The sequence below is a fragment of the Onychostruthus taczanowskii genome, unplaced genomic scaffold (assembly GCF_017590055.1).
Source record: "Onychostruthus taczanowskii isolate IOZ18803 unplaced genomic scaffold, ASM1759005v1 scaffold19, whole genome shotgun sequence".
In the NCBI taxonomy this organism is placed as follows: Eukaryota; Metazoa; Chordata; class Aves; order Passeriformes; family Passeridae; genus Onychostruthus; species Onychostruthus taczanowskii.
This window is the reverse complement of record NW_024499128.1, coordinates 11576229-11596102: the sequence shown is the minus strand read 5'-3', so window position 1 is coordinate 11596102 and position 19874 is coordinate 11576229. Positions and strand designations below refer to the sequence as shown.

At 42.7% G+C, this 19874-nt stretch overlaps 1 protein-coding gene across 3 annotated transcripts in view; it reads left to right on the top strand.

The window, feature by feature from the left end:
* Positions 1-19874, top strand: part of TOM1L2 (target of myb1 like 2 membrane trafficking protein) — a 56112-nt gene that overhangs the window by 1232 nt on the left and 35006 nt on the right. For all 3 annotated transcript variants that reach the window (XM_041401576.1, XM_041401575.1, XM_041401577.1), the window contains exons 2-3: positions 17551-17635; positions 18563-18641. In XM_041401576.1, the coding sequence (XP_041257510.1) occupies positions 17551-17635; positions 18563-18641 (164 nt within the window). The remainder of the gene's footprint in view (positions 1-17550; positions 17636-18562; positions 18642-19874) is intronic.

Sequence of the window (19874 nt, the reverse complement as noted above, 5' to 3'; positions counted from 1 at the left end):
GGGGTGACCTGATTGTGGCCTTCCCATATCTGAAGGGAACCTGCAGGGAAGATGGAGAGAGAGGGTCTGGAGTGACAGGACAAGGGAGAATGGCTTCAAACTGACAAGAGAGAGTGATTAGATGGAATATTGGGAAGAAATCCTTCCCTGTGAGGGTGGGGAGGCCCTGGCACAGTTTTACAGAGAAGCTGTGTCTGCCCCATGCCTGGGAGTGTTCCAGGCCAGGTTAGACAGGGCTTGGAGCATCCTGGGGTAGTGGAAAGTGTCCCTGCCCATGGCAGGGGTGGGATGGGGTGAACTTTAATGTCCCTTCCCACCCAAACCATTCTGGGATTCTCTAACACAGCCATGCATAGTCTAGCCTACAGCTGTTCCACGCTGATTTATGGAATGATGGACATCTTTGAAAATCATCGTGGAGAAAACTTTGCAGAGCATCAGCTCGTGGCCTCAAACCTCTTTTCTAGTCCTTTCCTCATCCCCACGTGCAGGGACACCCCCTGGCTGAGGTGAGAGGCCCTTGCCTGGGTGAGTCTCACGCTGTGCTTCGAGCGTGGCTGGGCTCTCTCTGTCAGGCTCCATGGAGCATATGTATAACTTGCTGTTTATCCTCAGCCATCTGGGCTGTTTATTTCTTCTGCTGAGGGAGAGCAGTGCTGGGAATCAAGGAGAGCAGCTCAAGAGAAAGGTGATTTTAGAGTGAGTTGGCTTTGTTGTGTTTGGCCATCAGAGCAGCCCTGCCAGGACAGCCCAGCCTCTGCCTGGGGAGGGAAGGCACCAATTTCTCCTCTCTTCATTGGCAGCTTCTTTTAGCGCCAGGCAGTGGTTTGAAGGAGCTGAAGAATTGTTGGGGAGCAGGCAGGGAGGAGTGGTAAAATCTGCTTTTTTAGCCTTCTGCCTGTTTAGCTCCAGAGTGCAGAGGTTTTCACAGCTCTCACATCCCTTCGCTCGCCGAGCAAGCGGTCGCTGCCAGCTTGGAGGCTTTGAACACTGAGCTGCTTCCATCAGATAAGGTTAGGTGTGCAGCTTCCCTTAATGCAAAATTCAGCTGTGCTTTCAGAATGCTTTTCTTCACTCCCAGGGGGAAGAGATAACTGCGGATTTTATTTTGGAAGACAAATCTTTCTGCTTCTCCTATCGCTGCCAGTTATCCCTTTCTGAGACAGCAGTAAAACAAAAGCATGCCTTGTTCTCAGACACTGCTATTTGCCCAGTGCTTCCACAGTTTGTTTTTCCAATGAGCTTGTGGAATATAATTTTCACTTATGCTTCTCTTCATTCTTTGAAAGAAATGGAATAATTTTGTATTTCTGTTTAAACATATTGTGTTGTACACAGTTGTGATGTTTTCAAGCAAGGCCTAACACTCACCATAAGGGAGAAGTGCAGAAAATCCTGCAGGTCCATGAGCACACCAAGAATGTGTGTTCTCTGCCAGGAAGTAGCAGAGGTTCAAGGGAAGATTTAATTAGGGCTCTACAGTATCTGCAGATAAATGCCAGGTCTGAAAGAACAAAGATGTCAGGAAAGGTTTGGGGAGAGCTGAGAGAGGTAATACAAGGGATTTTCTCTTTTCTCCTCTTTATCTGGATAATGTCTGAAGCTAGGCAGGCTTTTTATGTTAACTCTTTTGCTTAATGTGGGAAAGTAATGCTAGGATGAGCTCAGAGGATTTGTAATGGAGATGGATAGAGTCTCCTGCATCTGAAGTGCCAGCTGAAATGGCAGCCAGGTTCCTCATGGCTGAAGCTTACCTGATTTTTTGGATTTATATGATACCCTCTATTTAATTCCCAGTGTGACATAGCAGAAACAATATAAGCCATCACCATGGCTGCTAATTACAAACCTCACCTCATTTTGCTATAATACTTTGATGCACCTGTGGACACTCAGCTGTCCTTGTGTCTCCAACAAAGTCCTCTCCTGAGATGAGTGGTTGGTTTTTGGTGGGGCTGTTGTGTGTGTGGCAGCTGTACCTGAGAGATTCCTGAACTGAAAAAAAACCTCATTTTCATTCCATATTGCTTTTTACCTGGAGGTTGCTGTGAAGGAAGCTTATAGCATCATTTTACATATAAACCAAAAATCTCACCCAGGATTTTGTAGCAGAATCCAGTACTTCCCAAAGGTTTTGTGAGGTGTTTTTCAGAAGGTCTTTGTGAAAGCTGGTGAGAGTCTGGAGGGTGGAACTGGGTGCCATGGCTTTCCTAGGCTGCCAAGTACAGCGAGGTTGACAAGATCCTTTGTGGCATTGGGTGCTGGCCCAGCTCCTCTGACTGAACTGTTTATTTTTTCCAATCACCATCTTGAGGAATATCCTGACCAGTGAGGAGCAGAAGAGCAGGAAGATGTGTAGTAAAGCAACTCTGACAGAGTGCTTGCTGTGTGGAGAGGGATTGGCCTGGAGAAAAAGCTGCAATTTACAGTAGTGAGAATTTGCCTTGAGATTCACCATCCTGCCATAAATTGCTTTTTTATCTTTCTTTGTTCAATGGAGCCATCTTTAAAGTGTCACCACTCTATTCAAGGTTATTAGAACAAATACCCTTGCTGCAGGTTAGTGAAAACATCTTTGATGATTAAAGCTGATTGAAGTACAAGAGTGTGGAGTGCTGGTGACCCTTTTTTGGCCATTCTGTTTATTTGATAGTGGTCATGTGGCTTACATGTGAGGACACAGGGCAGCCTGGTTTAGGTTTTTTTGTTTGTTTTACTCTGCAGACATTGCAGAGGCTTCAGGAAAGTGCTTCTTTGTTTGAATCCAAACCAAACCTTGCTGCTGCCCCCTGATGCAGGTGCAGAGGGCTGGCCTGGGGCAGTGAGGTGTGAAATGGGCTCCCCACAGGGCGCTGGACAGGGGCATCAAGGTCAGTTTTGGTCAGGCTCTGGTCAGGGCTGTGTGTACTGCTGAACTCAGCTCTTGTCAGTGCTGCCCCAAATCTGCCTGACCCAGAGCCAAAGGCCTCTGGGAGTGAAGTTCAGCACCTGAATTAAGTGCAGCGAGACTTGAAAGTTAATTTTTAACAACGAAGAACAATTTCTGCATTTAACAATGTAGAAATGGAGGTGTCCTGTGTGGCTGGGAGTGGGGAGCAGGTGCTGCTGGTTTACACCCCTGATCCCTGTTGCAGAAGGGAAGTTTCAATGCACGGTGCTGGTCTGGGCACTTGGAGTCTGTTTTTGGAGGAGAAACAGTGTGGTGATTTAAGGAGGCTACAAAAACAAGGTTTCAGCAAAAGATACAGAGGCACTTTATTGAAGCAACAGTGAGGCAGACAGCTTTTCAATTGATTTTTATCAAAGCCCTTGCAGTTTCCATTCAAGGCTGTTAAATTGATAATATATATGGTGGATACAGGCTGTTTTCAGAGCTGCTGTTTTGTTCCCCCCCCCCCCTATTTTTTTCTTTTATTTTTTTTTCCTTTTTAATGGGAAAGTGCTTCAAGGGGTTTAAAACACCTTTTATTCTCCCTTCCATAAGAAGCACTTGAGCCTTTTCTTCAGGTTTCTTATGTCTCTAAGATTTTTATGATTCTTAGAATAAAAACAGTTTCTAAATAAATGAGTTGATGACTACATGTAGGAACAGAGAAATGCATTAGAGGCAGCAGCCTGTGGTAGTCCTGTGGGAGGCATTAATCCAGCCTTTCTTGTCCACAATTTCCCTAAGTTCCCTTCAGAGTAAACTTACTACTTTGCTGTGCTGTGAAATACTTTTTTAATAGATAAGCCTTTCCCCAGTGCTAGAAATCAGTGTTTAAAGTGTACACCATAATCTTAGGATGTGGTCCACATAAAATATGATTTTTGCAGTGTGCTGTTGGGCTCTGAATCTTCTCTCATCATTCATTGCCTTATAATGAAATAAAAAGTCCTTTGCATGTACCCACAACCATGGAAGCATTGTCTCTTATTCTAAGGGAAGCTTTTCTCCATACAAGGTGGCAGTAACTTTTCTTGCTGTATCAAAAAGAAGGATTTTGCCTTTTTCTGCAGTGAAAAAGGCACAAGAAGTTCTTTCCTCAGAGCTGAAATATTTCTCTTGGTACTCCTGTGGCTGGTCAGTTTTTAGAAATCCAGCCCCCCACTGCTCATTCAGAATTATGCTTGTCATGCAAAAAGAGCCTGATAAAGTGCTTTTAGTTTTATAAGATTATTTGGATCTGCTTTCACTTCATGACAATGGATTATGTTGTAAGGAAAATCTCCATGAAATACAAAAATGGATATCTTTGCTCTTTAAAGGAGCAAATAAATACTGAGTCATGAGTCTGGCAACTTGGAGAAACTACATACACGTGTGAAGCTGGGTAATTAGTATAATGCCACTTAATACTGGGTTACTAAGACTGGATTTATTTTATAGCACAAAAGCAGATTGTAGTTCATGAAGGTATTATAACATGTATTTTTGGGTAATGCTGTTTTATCTCTTTCAGCCTGGTACCCTTAAATGTATATTCCATATGCTTCTAATAGCCATCTATATGTGAGAGTGAGGACAGCTTGTTCCCAGTTTGGTACTGCTCTCTTCATGAACTCAGCAGATTTTTTTAAACTGCATATTTAAAATATGCTTGCCTGAAAACCACAGAAAATCCCCACAAACCCTTCCAACTGATGTAATATTTCATCCAAAACAATTTTCCCCAGTAAAAGTACTCAGTGTTTTCCTTTGTGAGGAACAGTTTTAAGGTAGGCAGACTTTCCTATGATTTCATAACCTGTGTTGAGTTTTTAATGAACAATTTTTGAAGGTGTTGAAGGCATTTGTGGTATTCTCAGTGATCAGTGGAGGGACATCAGCAGCTCTTGCAGAAGTTTTGGTGAGATGATCCTTCCCTGGGAAGATGCTGCCTGATACCTGCAGGCCTGGGGCTCTTCAAGGCTGGCCTGGCAACCTCCTTCCTCATCTGGTGTTTCCTGCTTGGCCAAAAGTAATTTCATCCTCTGTGCTTGGGTTTAACATCTGTACAATGGGTAGGTGATAAGAGCATAAATGTTTGAAGAGCACAGGGAGAAAGGACATTGTGGGAGCCCTGAGAAGTGAGGAAATGACCCAAAAACCCAGCCTGTGAAACACAGCACAGATCATCCAGAACTAGTTTTCCTCCTTCTCATTTGCATCTGCCTGGGGAATTCCTAGTTTTCTATGTAAAAGAAACTTGTTGCTGAGCATAAAAATCCTACCAAGGATAGATAAGCCTTATCTTCTGTATTTGTGTAGTTATTCTGTTGATGGTTCTGCCCAGTCATTTCAGTTACTGCCAATGGCAAAAGGCTCTTTTAAAACTGATGATTCTTCAGCATAAAAGATACTGGTCTAAAAGCCTTGCTAGAGCTGGGTCTCTCTTCCCTTAGGAGCAGCTCCTTTCATGTTTCTGTACAACCCAGGGAGTCAGATCTTCCAGCTGCAGGTAACATTTCCCACTGCTCAGGAAAGGGAGATGCAAATAAATCCAGCCAGTCTATTATTGGCAGCATTGTCTTAAATTTAAATATACACTTGATGATTGTTCTCTACCTACCAGAATTATAAGGTGGGCTCCACAATGCAGTAACTCATTTCAAAATCAAGGATTAAGGATGAAAAACATCCGTGCCCAGTCTGTGTTTGAGCAATTCCTGGCATGGCTGTGTATGGATTATTTACCCATCCTCCTGTTTCTCTTGGTTCCCAGCATTTGGCAGCTCAGTGTAGTCTCAGGGAGCATCAGGAGACTCAAAAATGAGGAGATACTCAGAAGAAACCTGTTGAATAAGTTGGTTACCTTGTTGGCTGCTTGTTCTTTGAGAGTAGGGCAACCTGTTCCCCAGCTGGACCTCAGAAACCTTCTGGGTTAAATTAGCTTGGGAAAAAAATTCTTTTTTCAAATTCAGATCAAAGAAAACATACAAAAAGTGAAGGCACAGATCTGTGTTGTGAGCTGTTTAAACTGTGTTTGAATACCAAGAATTTTTCAGAGCATTGGTTTCATATTCCTAAGGCAGGAAAGACTTTGTTTCATCCCAAATGTGGTCAGGAATGTTGAAGATGTTAACTTGAACATGTTGCATCCTCTTTATTTTCATGGGATACATTTACTGCAAGAAATATTACTGGTTTCCTAATTGACCGAAATAACAAAAAAATCCTGGTTTTTGCCTAGCTTAATAAATGCAGAAAGTCCCTTTTAAAATCTGGTATTTCCTGACTTTTTTTTTTTTTTAAAACTTTTATTTTGTCTCAATTTTAGCTTTCTGCATTTATTTTACCTTGCCTTTCTTTGCCCATAAACACAAAAAGCTACCTTGAGCATATTAAATAAATGGCAAGCTTCAGCACTTTGCCAGCAATTTTTGGAAAATTTTATGATATTCTGAGCCTACAGGTGAGAGATATTTCATAGCTTTGTCTTCTGAGACTAATAAATACATCTGTATATTAAATAGAAGCATTTTACTTAAGCTTTAGTGACCAAATACTTACTGAAGTACAGATAATGTTTTTAAGAACATCTGCAAGGCTTTGATTATTAGTTTTGTCCAAGAAGTCCTGCCTAAGTAAGGTTTTGATTGAAGTGATCCAGAGATGAGATGCTATGTTGTGGTTTTTCCTCCAAGACCTCTTTGACTGCAGTTGAAGCTACAGACATCTGTTGCTCTTTCCCCTCTTTTTCACATAAGTTGTTGAGGATCTTAACTCCTCAGTTTTCACCAAAAAGCTCTCTGATCAGTTAACAGAGTGTTAAGGAATTCCCCCAGTTAATTGGTTCCTAATTTAAGGATTAGGAGAGAAAAGATGCAGATTTTATTGGAATATTTCATCTGTAGTGAGTTTTGAAATCCGTCTCCGCACTGTGACCCGAGTTATTTCCTGAATTCTGTCTGGTATTTTCCTGAGAGTTGTCATGGGATATAGGTATGATAATAAGATGATTGATAGTGGGATGTAGAGCTTGGGCTGGATGCAGCATGTATTTGGGTTTGTGTTACCCTGAGCTCACATTTAAGCTGTTGTAGTAAATAGCTTGTTTTTTTCATTATCTTTGAGCTGCCCTTTCTCTACTGATTTTCTGTGGTTTTAATTAGAAGGGTATTTTGCTGAAAAGAGCGAACTCAGACCTTTGTGAAATTTTCTGCTAGTACAAATAATGGTAAATCTGAAATCACTTATTAGACAAGGAGTTGTTATGGCAACTATAAGATGGTTGGCTAATCAGAGAGTGAGATCAGTTTTTATTTACAAGTGTAATGAGCAATTAAGTTTGAGCAGCTGTCAGACTTGGAAAGTGATTAAAGTTCAGCAAACAACCCAAATGGGTCAGTGTTCAGTTCTGATGGTTTTCTGACACTGCAGCTTGATCATCTGTGGGTTTTACCTACTATAATTAAAACTGCCTTTTAAATCCCATCCGTGCCAATGACTTGGCATAGCCAATGAGTAGAAAAACCCCTTTTTCCTACCAGGTTCTTTAATGGGTATTGGCCTGGAGTCTTGCTGTGGGTAATGAGGTATTTCACATGTAGCATTCCTTAAAGCAAAGCTCAGTTTGGATGCAGAATCATCTCCTGGCTGTGGTGATCACCAGGAGGGAGCTGGGGTGCTGCTGCTGGGCTCAGAGGAAGGATGTGCACAGTGTGCATGAACATTAAACCCAGAGGAAGTGGAGAAAGTCGTGATTCACCCAGAAACAGGAGGGAATGCCCAGGAGAGGCTGACCTTGGCCAGAGCTGGTCACAGTGAACAGGGCAGGCTGCTCGTCCTCATGGCTTTCCCAAGCAGGAGGAGCTGCTTCTCTGCAGATTCCAAAATATTGCATGTGTTCACTGGCAGGGTTGCCCTCCCATCCATACTCTGCACCAGGTCAGCCTATTTCGTTGCTGGGGTTTGCTTCCCTGCTGCACGTGTTAAATAAGCCAAACTGTTTGTAAGCCTGGCTCAAAATTTGTGTTCCAGTTAGAATTTTAACTGTCCAAAACAGTTAAACCAGTAGAGTTATTTTCCAAAATTACGTTGCAGTCCTCTGATACATTTTTATTAATTTTGCCACACTAATGGTATGATGTAATAGAGGCAATTGCAGTGGAACATGAAATGGATTGGGACAGCTCCTGACCTGAAGAATTTACAAAGTTGTGTGCTTATATAGCACAAGTTGGTGAATGGAGACTTAAAGGAAAATTAAAATGACAGTCTCAGAAATAGGCATTTGCATACTTGACCTAAACTTCTGGTATTTACATTTTCTATTTATCAGTCTTTTTCAGGCTTATCTACAGCAGTGGCACATGAAGAAACAGGGCTGTAAAAATGGAACAGAATTTTTAGTAGGGTTATTAGAGACCAAGAAATCCACATTTCTCAGCCCCCGAGATAGGATTGCACATACGTGTCTTGTTATTGCTGTTGCCTGAATTGCACTTGGGCTTCCTGAGGAGATTGCTTGGGAGTGTTTATCTGCTGAGCTTCTGCAGGCATAGCAAGCAGAATGGGCAGCTGGCAGTGGAGCCTTTCAGTGACCACAGCACTGGCAAAAGTAATTCCTGTCACCTAGTGGAAGAGGAGCCAGCTCTTCTTCTCCTCCTCCCATGATGAAAACACTTAGAGTATTCCAGCCACTGATCCTCGAGCTGTGGAGATTTTGGAGAATTGGGATAGGGTTGGAGCTTGCTGCCTCTTGCACAGGCCTGCTGTTGTTCTGTAGAGCAGTGCAAGGGAAGGCTGAAAAACTGAAATGCAAGCTGAAGCCTTCACACTAGAAAACACAACCCATCAACTCTCAAAAGCTGCAGACTCCTCTGTCTAGTTCACTCTACGTGTGGGATAATTGTGGTTTTCCAGAGGATGCAGCTCTCACCTTCCTAGTTGTAGGAGAGGGGTGGGAACATGCACGTGGAATAGTTACTGCAGGAGTTGTTGCATTTCACTTGTAACACATTTTAACTATCATGTGTGAACACTTGCTTTAAAATCCCGTGTAGCATGCTGCAGCAAAGGAGTAAGCCTGTTCTTGTAACTGCCTCCTTGTAGGAATAGGTGATTTTGCCTGTTTTTTCCCCTCACTCAATAGTGTTTTCAGTTTATTTTAAGCATGTGAAAATCTGGGCAACTGATTTTAGGAGTAGCCTGTAAAAATAATACAAATGATTCTAATGTAAGAGCGTGATAATTCTTTCTGCCTCATAGTTTGTTTGCAGCAAACATTTTACAAGTGAGCAGGTGGGAGGGGGATTTTGAAATATATGGGGATGGATTTTTAGAGTTTGCAGCTGACATGGATTAAAAATTCTTAGAACATTTCATCCATGAAAGGCAATTAGTTTTGTTTTATGAATATGAAAAGCACGTAGCTTGTAAGTACTGGAGTGAAGTCCCAAGTGAGTTATTAGGACTTGCTTTACTCATGTAGTACAAAATTGGCCATCAAGAGCTGATAGATTTCAAATATAGCTCACTGACACACTGATCATCCATAACTTTTCATAAAGTCATTTTTTTGGGCTCACCTGTAATTACTAGATGCTGTTGAAGTCATGAATGGGGCAGATAGTCACAGATCAGGATACCTCCTTCCTCTTGATGGTGATTACAGCATGTTGTGCTGCTGGGATATGGAATTGTGATGCCTCTCTGCCTGCTTTTCCTACTTTCAGCTGCCTCTTTCTCTGAGATTCATAAGTTAAGGCTGATAAAATGAATGGAGTCCGCTCTTTTTTTTAGCAGTTGGGGTTTTTTTGGCATTAGGAAAAATTAATGCAGTCAGTAGTTTTGGGTTATTGGGGCTGTTTGTGTGAGTGGTTCTCAGCTACTAATGGGTCTTTGGAAAATGATAATTTTTTTTTTCAGCTTCTTTCTTTGTTTTTTGGCGTTTTTTGGAGAGCCAAAACTGTTAAGAAATCTGGTATTTCTAATGTTAATCAACAGGTGTTATTCATCCAGTATGTCAGTGCTTTAATACCTGAATTAAAGTTTCTCAGTAAGAAACTGGTAGCCCAAGTTAAGGAATGAGGCAGCCCCTCCAACCATCCAAATTCCAGAAACTAAAACAGGATGAAAACTCACAATCTAAGTTCTGGCTGTGGAAATGACTAAATGTCGATGATCTTGTTATAAAGCACTGGCTGCTGGACAGTGTTCAAAGGAGGAGGAGATTTGGGTACCCATCCTGATGCACTGACCTGTTAAAACCACACCGTGCTGATAAATTCTCCCACACGGAATCGTACGGACACGTCGCAGCAGTCGCAGTTAAATTTAGAAAAGGCGAATCTGAAGGAGACCATTTCATCACCAAGGAGATTTTAATTTATGCTTTCATGCCTCTCATTCAGAGAAGAAAGATGGACACTCCGAGTGGGATGATATTAAACTGCTGGAAGTGTTGCCTAATAGATCACAGATGTCTGTGAAGTGGCAAGTCATCATCCCCCCGACACAACAGGACAAGGGGACACTGTCACGAGATGTGACATGTCATAAAGGATCATTGATTTGTTGCTCCCCTACTGTAAATCAAACATCTCCATTCAAATCCATTAAAATCCATTAATACAGGGTGCAGATTTTAAAACTGCTTTGACATTTCTGATTGAAGGCTCGGGCGTATCGATTCCTGACGTGAGCGGGCCCCTGTTTGTCAATCAGAAAGCAGCACCATCATCTGAAAAGCGTGGGTTGGCAGCGAGGTGGGAATCTACCCAAGGTCACTGCTAAAAGAGATGAGGAAACGTGCAGTGAAGGCTGAATTTTGGGGAAAAGTGTCTCTGAATCATGCAAATGGCTTGATGAGCTGGGAGCTGCTTGTGTGTGACCTCGCTCTGAAGGACGGCTATTTACAGTACATGGGTCAGCGTGTGAGCTCTGATGAGTGTCAGGGCATGGGAGGAAGGTGGCTTTCTGTGCTTTGTTTCTAAAGCTGTGTAGAATTGAGAAGTCAGATGGATTTCACTGTGTTTTAAAGAAGCAGTAGTGTCTCTCTGCCATCTGTTTTGGAAGAGAGCAACTCACATACACATGTCATTCAGTGCAGTTTGCTGTCAGCAGCAACAATTTCTGCTGATGGGGGAACTTCAGGGAGAAGATTCATAACAAAAGTCTTTATTGTATAGAAACACACCGTTCTGCTTGGGATCCAGCTTCCAAATGCTTTTAAGGACTGTGACTAAACTACCATTTATGCCTGAGATGAGAGACATCTGAGTACAGAAGCTGCCTGGACCAGGTTGTCCTGCCAGGCCTTTCTTGTGCAATACAATTGCAGATGGGAAGGTCTGACTGGTTTTACACCCTGCAAATGTGTCAAGACCTTTGAGATGAGATAAACTAAGTGAGCCATGCTGATATGCTCTGATATTAGTATAAGGCTTTCTGTTTTGGTTTTCTTTTTGTTCAGGTGAAGCTCTGATCTGAGTATGAAAGAAAAGTCTTCTTTGTTGTACAGCTGTTAATATTTATTTACTATGTATTAATCTGTTCACCTTGCTCTGCTTCTGAACCTGCAGTGCAGCTATGCTCAGTTAATCACCTGGAGTTTCCTGCACCTGAGAGGCTGAATTTGTGGGTGATGTTTTTTTCTGCAGCATATCTAAATCACAAGAATGTTGTAGCATGACTGTGAGTACCATGAGGTCCTTAAAAAGGCACAGTAATTATGTACTGTATATTCATGATTGCAGGTACGTGTGATCTGGAAAGCAGCTTGGAGGAAGTTTGGCATTTGGGTGGCACCTTCAAAAAGAAGAAAACCTGAAAGTTAATTGGAGAAAATGACAGTTCCCAGTTTACTGCTGTGCCTTCCAACAGCACTCGAGCTAAATACTTTTAGGATTGCACATGTGCCTGTCCACAGAGTCTCTTTATTTTATTTTAACATAGACTCTGCAGCCATTGCCAACTATTCATTTATTCAGCACCAGCAACTTTGGCAAAACAATGAATGGAAGATAAATGATTTGATCCCAAAGAGTTTTAGTGTGAGCATAGCTAAAAACCAAGTGAAAAAGCACAGTGGTCATGACAAGTGGTGGCCGGTGCTGCAGCAGTCCAACCCAAATCACGTTTTCTGTAGTGCTTTGCCGTTCAGATTGAGCCCGTTTGTTCTAGCTGACTGGCTTTTTCCTTGGAAGTGTGAAGCTCAGCATTTTCAGAGCAGTGTGAAATAAGGAATGTAGAAAAAGGACTTGGAGCAGTGAGGTGGCTAATTGAAAAATGCTCTTGGAGCTGCGCGCTCTAACAAAGAAGCTGGCAGGGTTTTATGAGTAAGTCACTCCAGAGTTGAGTTTTGATCTTGAATTTTGAATGAGTCACATTTATATTTTAATAGGAGCATTTTGATAAAAAGGAACAATCCTCCTGTTGGTTGCCATAATGTCTAAGTGGCCGTGACTGTCTTTTTAAAAGCAAATATAGAGAAACAAGAATAGACTGTTGGGTCCAGGAGTATCCAAGTGTGTTATTTGAGTGTCTCTGTCTCCCAAGTGAAATGCCTTGAACTCAGCAGCTTTGTGAGTGCTGGGGGTCTTTGGTCTTATCTCCATTTTGCTTGGACAGCTGAAATATGTTTCCATGGCCTCTGTATGGTCTTTCTCTGGATCTTATTGATGGTGCTGTGGGGGTCATTGATGATTGAACGAGAGACACAACTGCAGTCACAAAATGTAATGGTGCTTTAAAGTGTAAAACAGCCCTATAGGCTACAGCCCAGAGATGGCATTGTCCCATTCATTTGAGCAATCTTGTCTGGTTTGCATTGCCTTGCAAAACTCTTGCTATTTTCCTGGAAGCCCAGTCTGTAAAAGCTTTTTGCTTTTACCCTCAGCGGATGCCCCTCGCTTCTGAGAGAGCAACGCTGCATTGAAGGGAGGGGAACCAGCAGGATGGAAGCAAAAACCTGCTGATACTGTGGCTCCTTCTGATCCTTATTATGCAGAGTGAAATATAACATATCTGAGTGTTTGATTTGCTAATTTCAGTGGTGGAGCACAGCTGGTAGGCAGGTGGACTGTTAAGAGACAAGACAAAGATCTAAGATCTGCAATCTTGTGAACTTGCAAGCAAAAAAGAAAAAACAACCACAAACCCTAAGATGTTTTATGCTATTTGAACCCCAAACACTGTTGGAGGGAAGGGGAGAAGTGTGGACTTGGAGCTTTCTTGGTTTTGGATCTCTCTAACACAATGCACTGGTGTGCATGTCTCTTGCATAAATAGAAGGTGATTTTGTGTATGTAGTTCGTCCCAAATATATTAATTGAGAGTCTCTGAAGCAACATCTGGAGAAGACCCAAGAGAGAAAACTGTGAGTTCTCTGAAAAAAGATCTGTTCATTCATGAGATTTTGATATTCAAACAGAAAACTGCAGTTGTGCTCTTTCCATTTAATGTTATTTCTAGCAAGTGCCACATTTAACTTTCCCTTTTGCCTTTTCTCCCAAGACCATTCTACAGCACCATAAAGATTTACTGGTACTTATAAATGGACTTTTGGGGAGATTTTTACCCTGGTCCTGTCATCATTCAGACTGGAATAGCTGCTCTCAGTGCTTCCAGCAGTCAGAATTCCAATCTCAGCTGTACAAACATGCACATGGAGCAGTAGTGTGGATTGAAGAGAGCAGAGAGGAACTTCTTGAGGATAACCAGTGTTAGTGTTTCTCTGTGAGGTCGCTTTTGACTTGGTTTCAGGATGGGTGATAAAAGTCCTTCTGTTTTCTTCCTGCATTTAGAAGTTAATTGCTGCCTTGCCCTGCCCTGTGTAACCTGTTTGTGATTGTACAGGAATTTCTGACCTGGTTTCCTCGTGGTGACATCTCAGGTCGGAGCAGGTTGTTTGGGCAGAGGCTTGGCTGGGGGTGTGTGCACCGAGACTGTTTGTGCTGGGAACTTTACACTGCTGAACCCTCTGGGGGCTGTAAATTACACAGGATTTCAGCATGAGCAGGGAAATGCTGATATTGCCGTTTGGCAGAGCGTGGAAATGCGGCCACAAGAGTTGGATCTCAGAGGGAAGGTGTGAATGAGAAAAATAGCACCATTTTTTCTCCTTTTCCTCACAGACTACAGATAAGCTGATGCTGTGTGTGCATATGCAGTGCCCCAGGTCTGCTGCGTGTCAGGCGTGGAGTGCCAGATTGTCTTTCTTCCCACCAGAACATTTATGCTTTAATTTGGGGCACGTGGTGGGAACTGATAGCATCTTGTTTCAGAGAGAGACTTTCTGATAATCTCACTGGTGGTATCATGTCTCTGTGTGAGACACAAACCCAGCATTATCCCAGTGCTCAGAGCTGTTCCTGAGTCAGGAGCTGTGCAAGGAGCCATTGGCACCAGGCTGGGAGCTGCCAGCCCTTCTGTGATGCAATTAAACTGTACCATAAACTCTTCAGTTCAGGGCAAACTCCTCCTCATCACCTTCCCTCTTAACATTTCTTACTGCACCCTGGAATCCTTTGGTCAGATTCCAGAGTTCATGTGTGAATGAACTGGTGCCTTTTGATGGGTGTGAAAGAGGGTGAGGAACTGATGACTCTTTCAAAGGGGATTTGCATCATTTGTGTGCCATTCCTCTGCTGTCCTGTCTTAGTTTCCAAGATCTGTTTAATCTTGTCAGCTGTATCTGGGTGCTGTTTGAGGAGGAGCCTTCCAAAGTGTCCATGAAATACTGGACAGGTTATTGAGTATTTTTAATTTCCTGCATTTAGGCTATGTTGTGTGGGGATTCTCTTACAGCTGAGTGCAGGCAGAGCTGTTTCACTAGAAATCCAGAATTACAACCTGCTGTGTTTTGGTTCTAGAAGAGCTCTGCAGCCTTTCAATTCGTTGCAGCACAATGCAGCTCTTCAGGCAAATCCCACCCAAACCTTCTCTGCAGCCAGTGAACTCCTTTGTACAGCTGAGAGAGCACTGCAGCAGCAAATCTGGGTCACACACCCTACAAAGGACACACAACTCCAGATGACAAGTGCTCGTGTGCTCTCTGTTGCTGAAGAAGAGACTAAAATTAGCTTCTGACTCTTACTCGAATTAAAAATTACCCAAGGGGAAAAGAACTATTTCTCAAGAAGGGAACTGTTATGTCTTAAACCCACACAGTCTCAGCTGTGTGTGCAGAAATGCAAAAATAAAAATGTAGTAACCGAGTTTTTTGGGAGAAAGGGGATTTTGTTTCCCCTGGAGTATCTCAAAAAAGGGAATATTACCAAGGTTATCAGGGACCACAGATGAGCATTCTAGTGCTAACCTCTGTACAGTGCTGCAGCAGCATCTCTTCACTCTGCTATCTTCAAAATACCACTTTTTTTACCTAGGGAGTGCTGCCATGTCCACATTTTGTCAAAATACACCTTAACTCTGTGGGTTTTACAAGACCAGCAAGTGAATTGGCTGCCAGCACAACTTCGTGCAGGATCAGCATTTCCCAAAATCATATTAAAAAAGTGATTATAGCAGACCAGAGAGACTGAACATTGCTAAGTTGCTGCCTGATGCCAAATACTGTCAAGAACACATAAATTTCTTAATATAGCTTAAGATTAAGGAAACAAATGATGTGCCCAGCTTAATGAATACTCTCTGTTTAAGGCACAGTCTCTTTTTTGGAGCATTTGGCTTGTAAATCCTTTGCAGTTCTGGGGATCACCTTCTCTAGCAGATCAGATGTAGTGATTATTTTATTTTTTTTATTTTTTTAATCTCTGACTATTAAGGTTTTTTTCCTAATGTTAAATAAAATGTTTTCCTAAGCAATAAGGACTATATGGAGGTGAAGGCAGATTACATTCTGTAGCAATAAAACCTTATGTAGACTGTAAAAACACAAAGCAACTAACAGAAGTGATTCTTACAAGTAGCTCTGCACAAAGATAAATTCCTGTATCCTAGAAAACATTAAACAGCTCTGCCTGCACTGTAAATGCAGTAAATTAAAAATTCTCAGGAACCTGTGTAGCATTTAATGGACATTATGGAAGATGTGCATCTCTCAAGCATAAAGAATTTTCATTGACCAAAGTAAACTTTACCATGAGGTGGTGATGGCTGAAAAAAGATCCAGCTGGGAGATTTTCAGCCTCCATTCCCTCCCCTGTGGGTACACTGCAGTGCTGCTTCTCAGAATGAGAAGTGAGGTCTGTAACAAATATTTTCCTGTTCCATAATCTTCTTTTCCGTGGTTCTTTTCTGTTCAGCTCTCCCTTCTGGGGTTTTGCATAGCGGTCTGGTTTGTTTCAAACTGCTTCTTGGTGGAGCTGCTTTAACAATGATTTTGGTGTAGACAAGTCACTGAAACTTGAATTACCCAGGCACAGTCTTTCTCCAAACAATATCCCATAATTACGGCCTGTGGGCATCTGTATCCTCAGTCACAGTAATGGAAATATTAATAGGAAAAAAACACTGTTGGTAAACAAAAGGAGATGTGTGAAGTCCTTGGAGCCTGGTCTTTCTAAACAAAATCTGCCTTGTCTTGGGGTACAGATTTGGGTTAGATGTAGACAGAAGGATATTTGGAGAAGATGGTACCTGTGGTTTTGTTTCTACTTTGAAATGTTTAAAAGTGGGTTTGCTTACCCTCTTTGCCTTCCAGCACTGGATGCCAGGGATCTGTAGAAAAACCCAGAGTAATTTAGAGAAGGTCATGCTTGGCTCAAAGGTTCCCTTTTTAGATCTTCCTAGTGACAGGCTTTTATGTTCAACTTAACATCATTCCTGCATGTGGGTAGCAGATAGGATTTGCATGCTTTAAGTGAGGAGTGTGAAAAATTCCAGGGATGTTCCAGGCACTGCTAGACAGAACTATATTGATTTAGGAGGAAATCCCAAGGAGGAAATAGTTCTTGTCAACTGATTACTACAAGTTATGGTTATGCTACTCCTGCAGATGTCTATAAATTAAACTGCCAACAGTTGGCATCTGCCACTGTCACAGTGCTATAGGTCATCCTTCCCCGGGAATTGAGTGATGCCAGAGTGACTTAACCTGACACACAAATAGTGAGGGAAGATTTGGGAGGAAGGCAGAGCTTGGGAGGTGTGTACAGAGCCCCAGCTTGGAGAGGGACATAGCATGGGACAGATATCATGACCTGAACTGTTATGTGCTAAATGTTTTCACACGCTGGTGGGTCTTTTTGTGCTGAAATTCCTTGAATTCTGCCTCCAGGTTGCTATTTTTCCTCCCTCAATTTATGTGGAGGTATTATCTGCTGAAACAGGGAAGAGGTCGTGCTGGTTTGGGGGGATATTTTCCTAGCTCATAACTTGCCAGCAATGCAGCATCTGAAGAGATTAAATTGGAATTAGCTGACATTTTCCTACTCTCCCAGGAATTCAGGAGTCTTTGAAGAACAGCCCATCTATGTGGGCTGGAGGGATAATTGATTCTGTCTGGAAACCTCTATGCTGATCCCTAAAACCAGGATGGAAGGATTGACATTGTTTACTGTCAGCAGGGATTTGTTTTTTTCTGTCTGTTACTGAATAGTTTCAGCTTGGAGTAACTGAAGATGGATTGAGGTATAGACCTAATCAGGAAGATGTGAAAAGATTTATTTTTCTTTACTTTACAGAAAAGGCCACAGATGGCTCTTTGCAGAGTGAAGACTGGACACTTAACATGGAGATCTGTGACATTATCAACGAGACAGAGGAAGGGTATGTGCCATTTCAGCAGACTTGGAAAGGTCCCTGATCACAATCTTCTTCTGGTTGTACTCAGCATATGAGGAGGTGCAGTGAGGCTGGGGATAGATGCTTATGGTTTGAATGCAGTTTGCAGATCAGTTGCTTGGTTTTCCTGCTCTCAGAAAATACTGTATGATGCAGTACCTGTAGGATGGATGAGAGGAAATGGCATCATCAAGTTGTTCCAGGAGAGCAACTTATTTAGATGATGTATTAGGAAAAAATTATTCACTGAAAGGGTGGTCAGGCACTGGGTCAGGCTGCCCAGGGAAATGGTGGAACCACCATTCCTGGAAGCATTCAAAAAACATGTGGATGTGGCATTTTGGGACATATTATAGTGGTGGGCTTAGTGGTGAGTTAATGGTTGCACTCAGTGATCTAAGAGGGCCTTTCCAACCCAAATGATTCTGTGATATTTTCTGTGGTCAGTCTCTGCTTGGGAGGGCTGGCATGAAAAACTTTTTGGAGAGGGTGCCACCTTTGTTTTTCAGCAGGTGTATCTCTTTGCAGTGCCTTTCATTTCAGCTGTTTGTGTAGACAGCTTTTTTGACACACACATCTCCTGCAGACAGAAAGCTCTGCTGCTTGCAGTCTGCAGGAGAACTGATCGCTGCTCTTATTCCCTGGGCTTGTCAGAGTGGCTGTCAGTCTTCCCTGCCTAGTCAGCAGACTGGATTTTTGGAGACTTGAGGCATTCCTCCAGTCTTGATTTCTGTGGTACCTTGTCTCCTCACATATTTCTCCATGACCCTGGTTTGGTTGTAGTCAGATGATCTGAAGTTAATCTACATGCTTATGTCCAGCTGGAAATGGCAAAGGATTCATTTCCCACAGTTTATGGGATGTGAAAAGCCTGTCTGAGCTGTCTGTTAAAATGGTGTGTTTCCCCTTCAGGCCCAAGGATGCCATTCGAGCACTGAAGAAGAGGCTGAATGGAAACAAAAATTACAGAGAGGTCATGCTGGCGCTGACGGTGAGTGGGGGCAGGCTGGAATGCTTCAAAGGGCAGAACCCTTTTGTCATTTTCCTCTTCCTGGCACTCTCTTGAATGTACACACTATTTCCTTTAACAGCCACTGCTCTGCCCTTTTCTTCTCTCCAATTGCCTCCTCACTTCCTTGGGGAGAGCTGCTGGAAGCTTTGCATAGCGGTTTTCCAACTCAATTGATTTCTGCTTCTTTTCGTGGCTCTTATTCATCCCAAGTACTGACTGAGGAGAGTTAAAGTGGCTAAAATGGGTCTGTTACTCTTTGAGGTTTTCCTTTCTACTCTCATTTCCCTGTGTCCAGCCATTCCTCCACTCCAAGGCAACAGCTGTGGACGTATCTGCAAGTGAGGATGATGAACTTGCCATATTTTCAGCTTCATAAGTAGCTGATGCACAATTTCCCTTGTGAATGAATCTCTGTAGGAGACAACGCATTAATTTATGCTGATCTAATTTCACTCAATAAAGTGTAAATTATATTCTGTGCATTTAGACAGCACTGCTTAGGTGCGGGATAATTTAGCAGTGACCTTTCCTGCTGATGGCTTTAGCTGGAAGTTTCCTGGGTAGTGCAGCCCTCCTGAGTGGGGTGCTGGGCTGCCTCTGGCAGTAACTAGATCAAGTTATCCTGCTGTGGGGAGGTGACCTGCATGATTCTTTCACAGAGCTCTTGTTGCATCTCCCTGACGAGGCGTAGCCGTACTTTTTGTCTTCTTGCCATTTCCTATCCTGGATTGTCATTTTGACAGATTACCAAAGTCCAAACCATGAGATTATCCGTTGTGCAGGAAAGAGCAAAATCCATCAGGAATGAGCCCGTGTCATCATGGCTGATGAAAGTAGCTGAAGGAGGAGAGTAATTACAGATTCCTCAGTACAGAGTCGCAGTGGTTATTAGGCATGGCTGTAAGGAGAAGTGACGCGTTGGATTTATCTCCATGCTAATCATGTTCTTCAGAGAGAAATCAACAGCTGTTCTTCCATGGCAGTTGAATGGCAAGTGGAAGGTGCCTCCAGCTAGGTTGCAGGGGGAAAATGTGTCAAAGTATAACCTGTCAGAGCATTCACAGGGGAGTGTTTTGAATGAGTGAAGATCATTCACCTGAATTCCCAACTCTAAAACATGGCTTATAGCTCGGAGCAACTGGGTCCAGCTGTGTTCCAGGCACACAGAAAATGGTGGAGTGGCGCAGCACGATAATATCTCACTGTGACAGG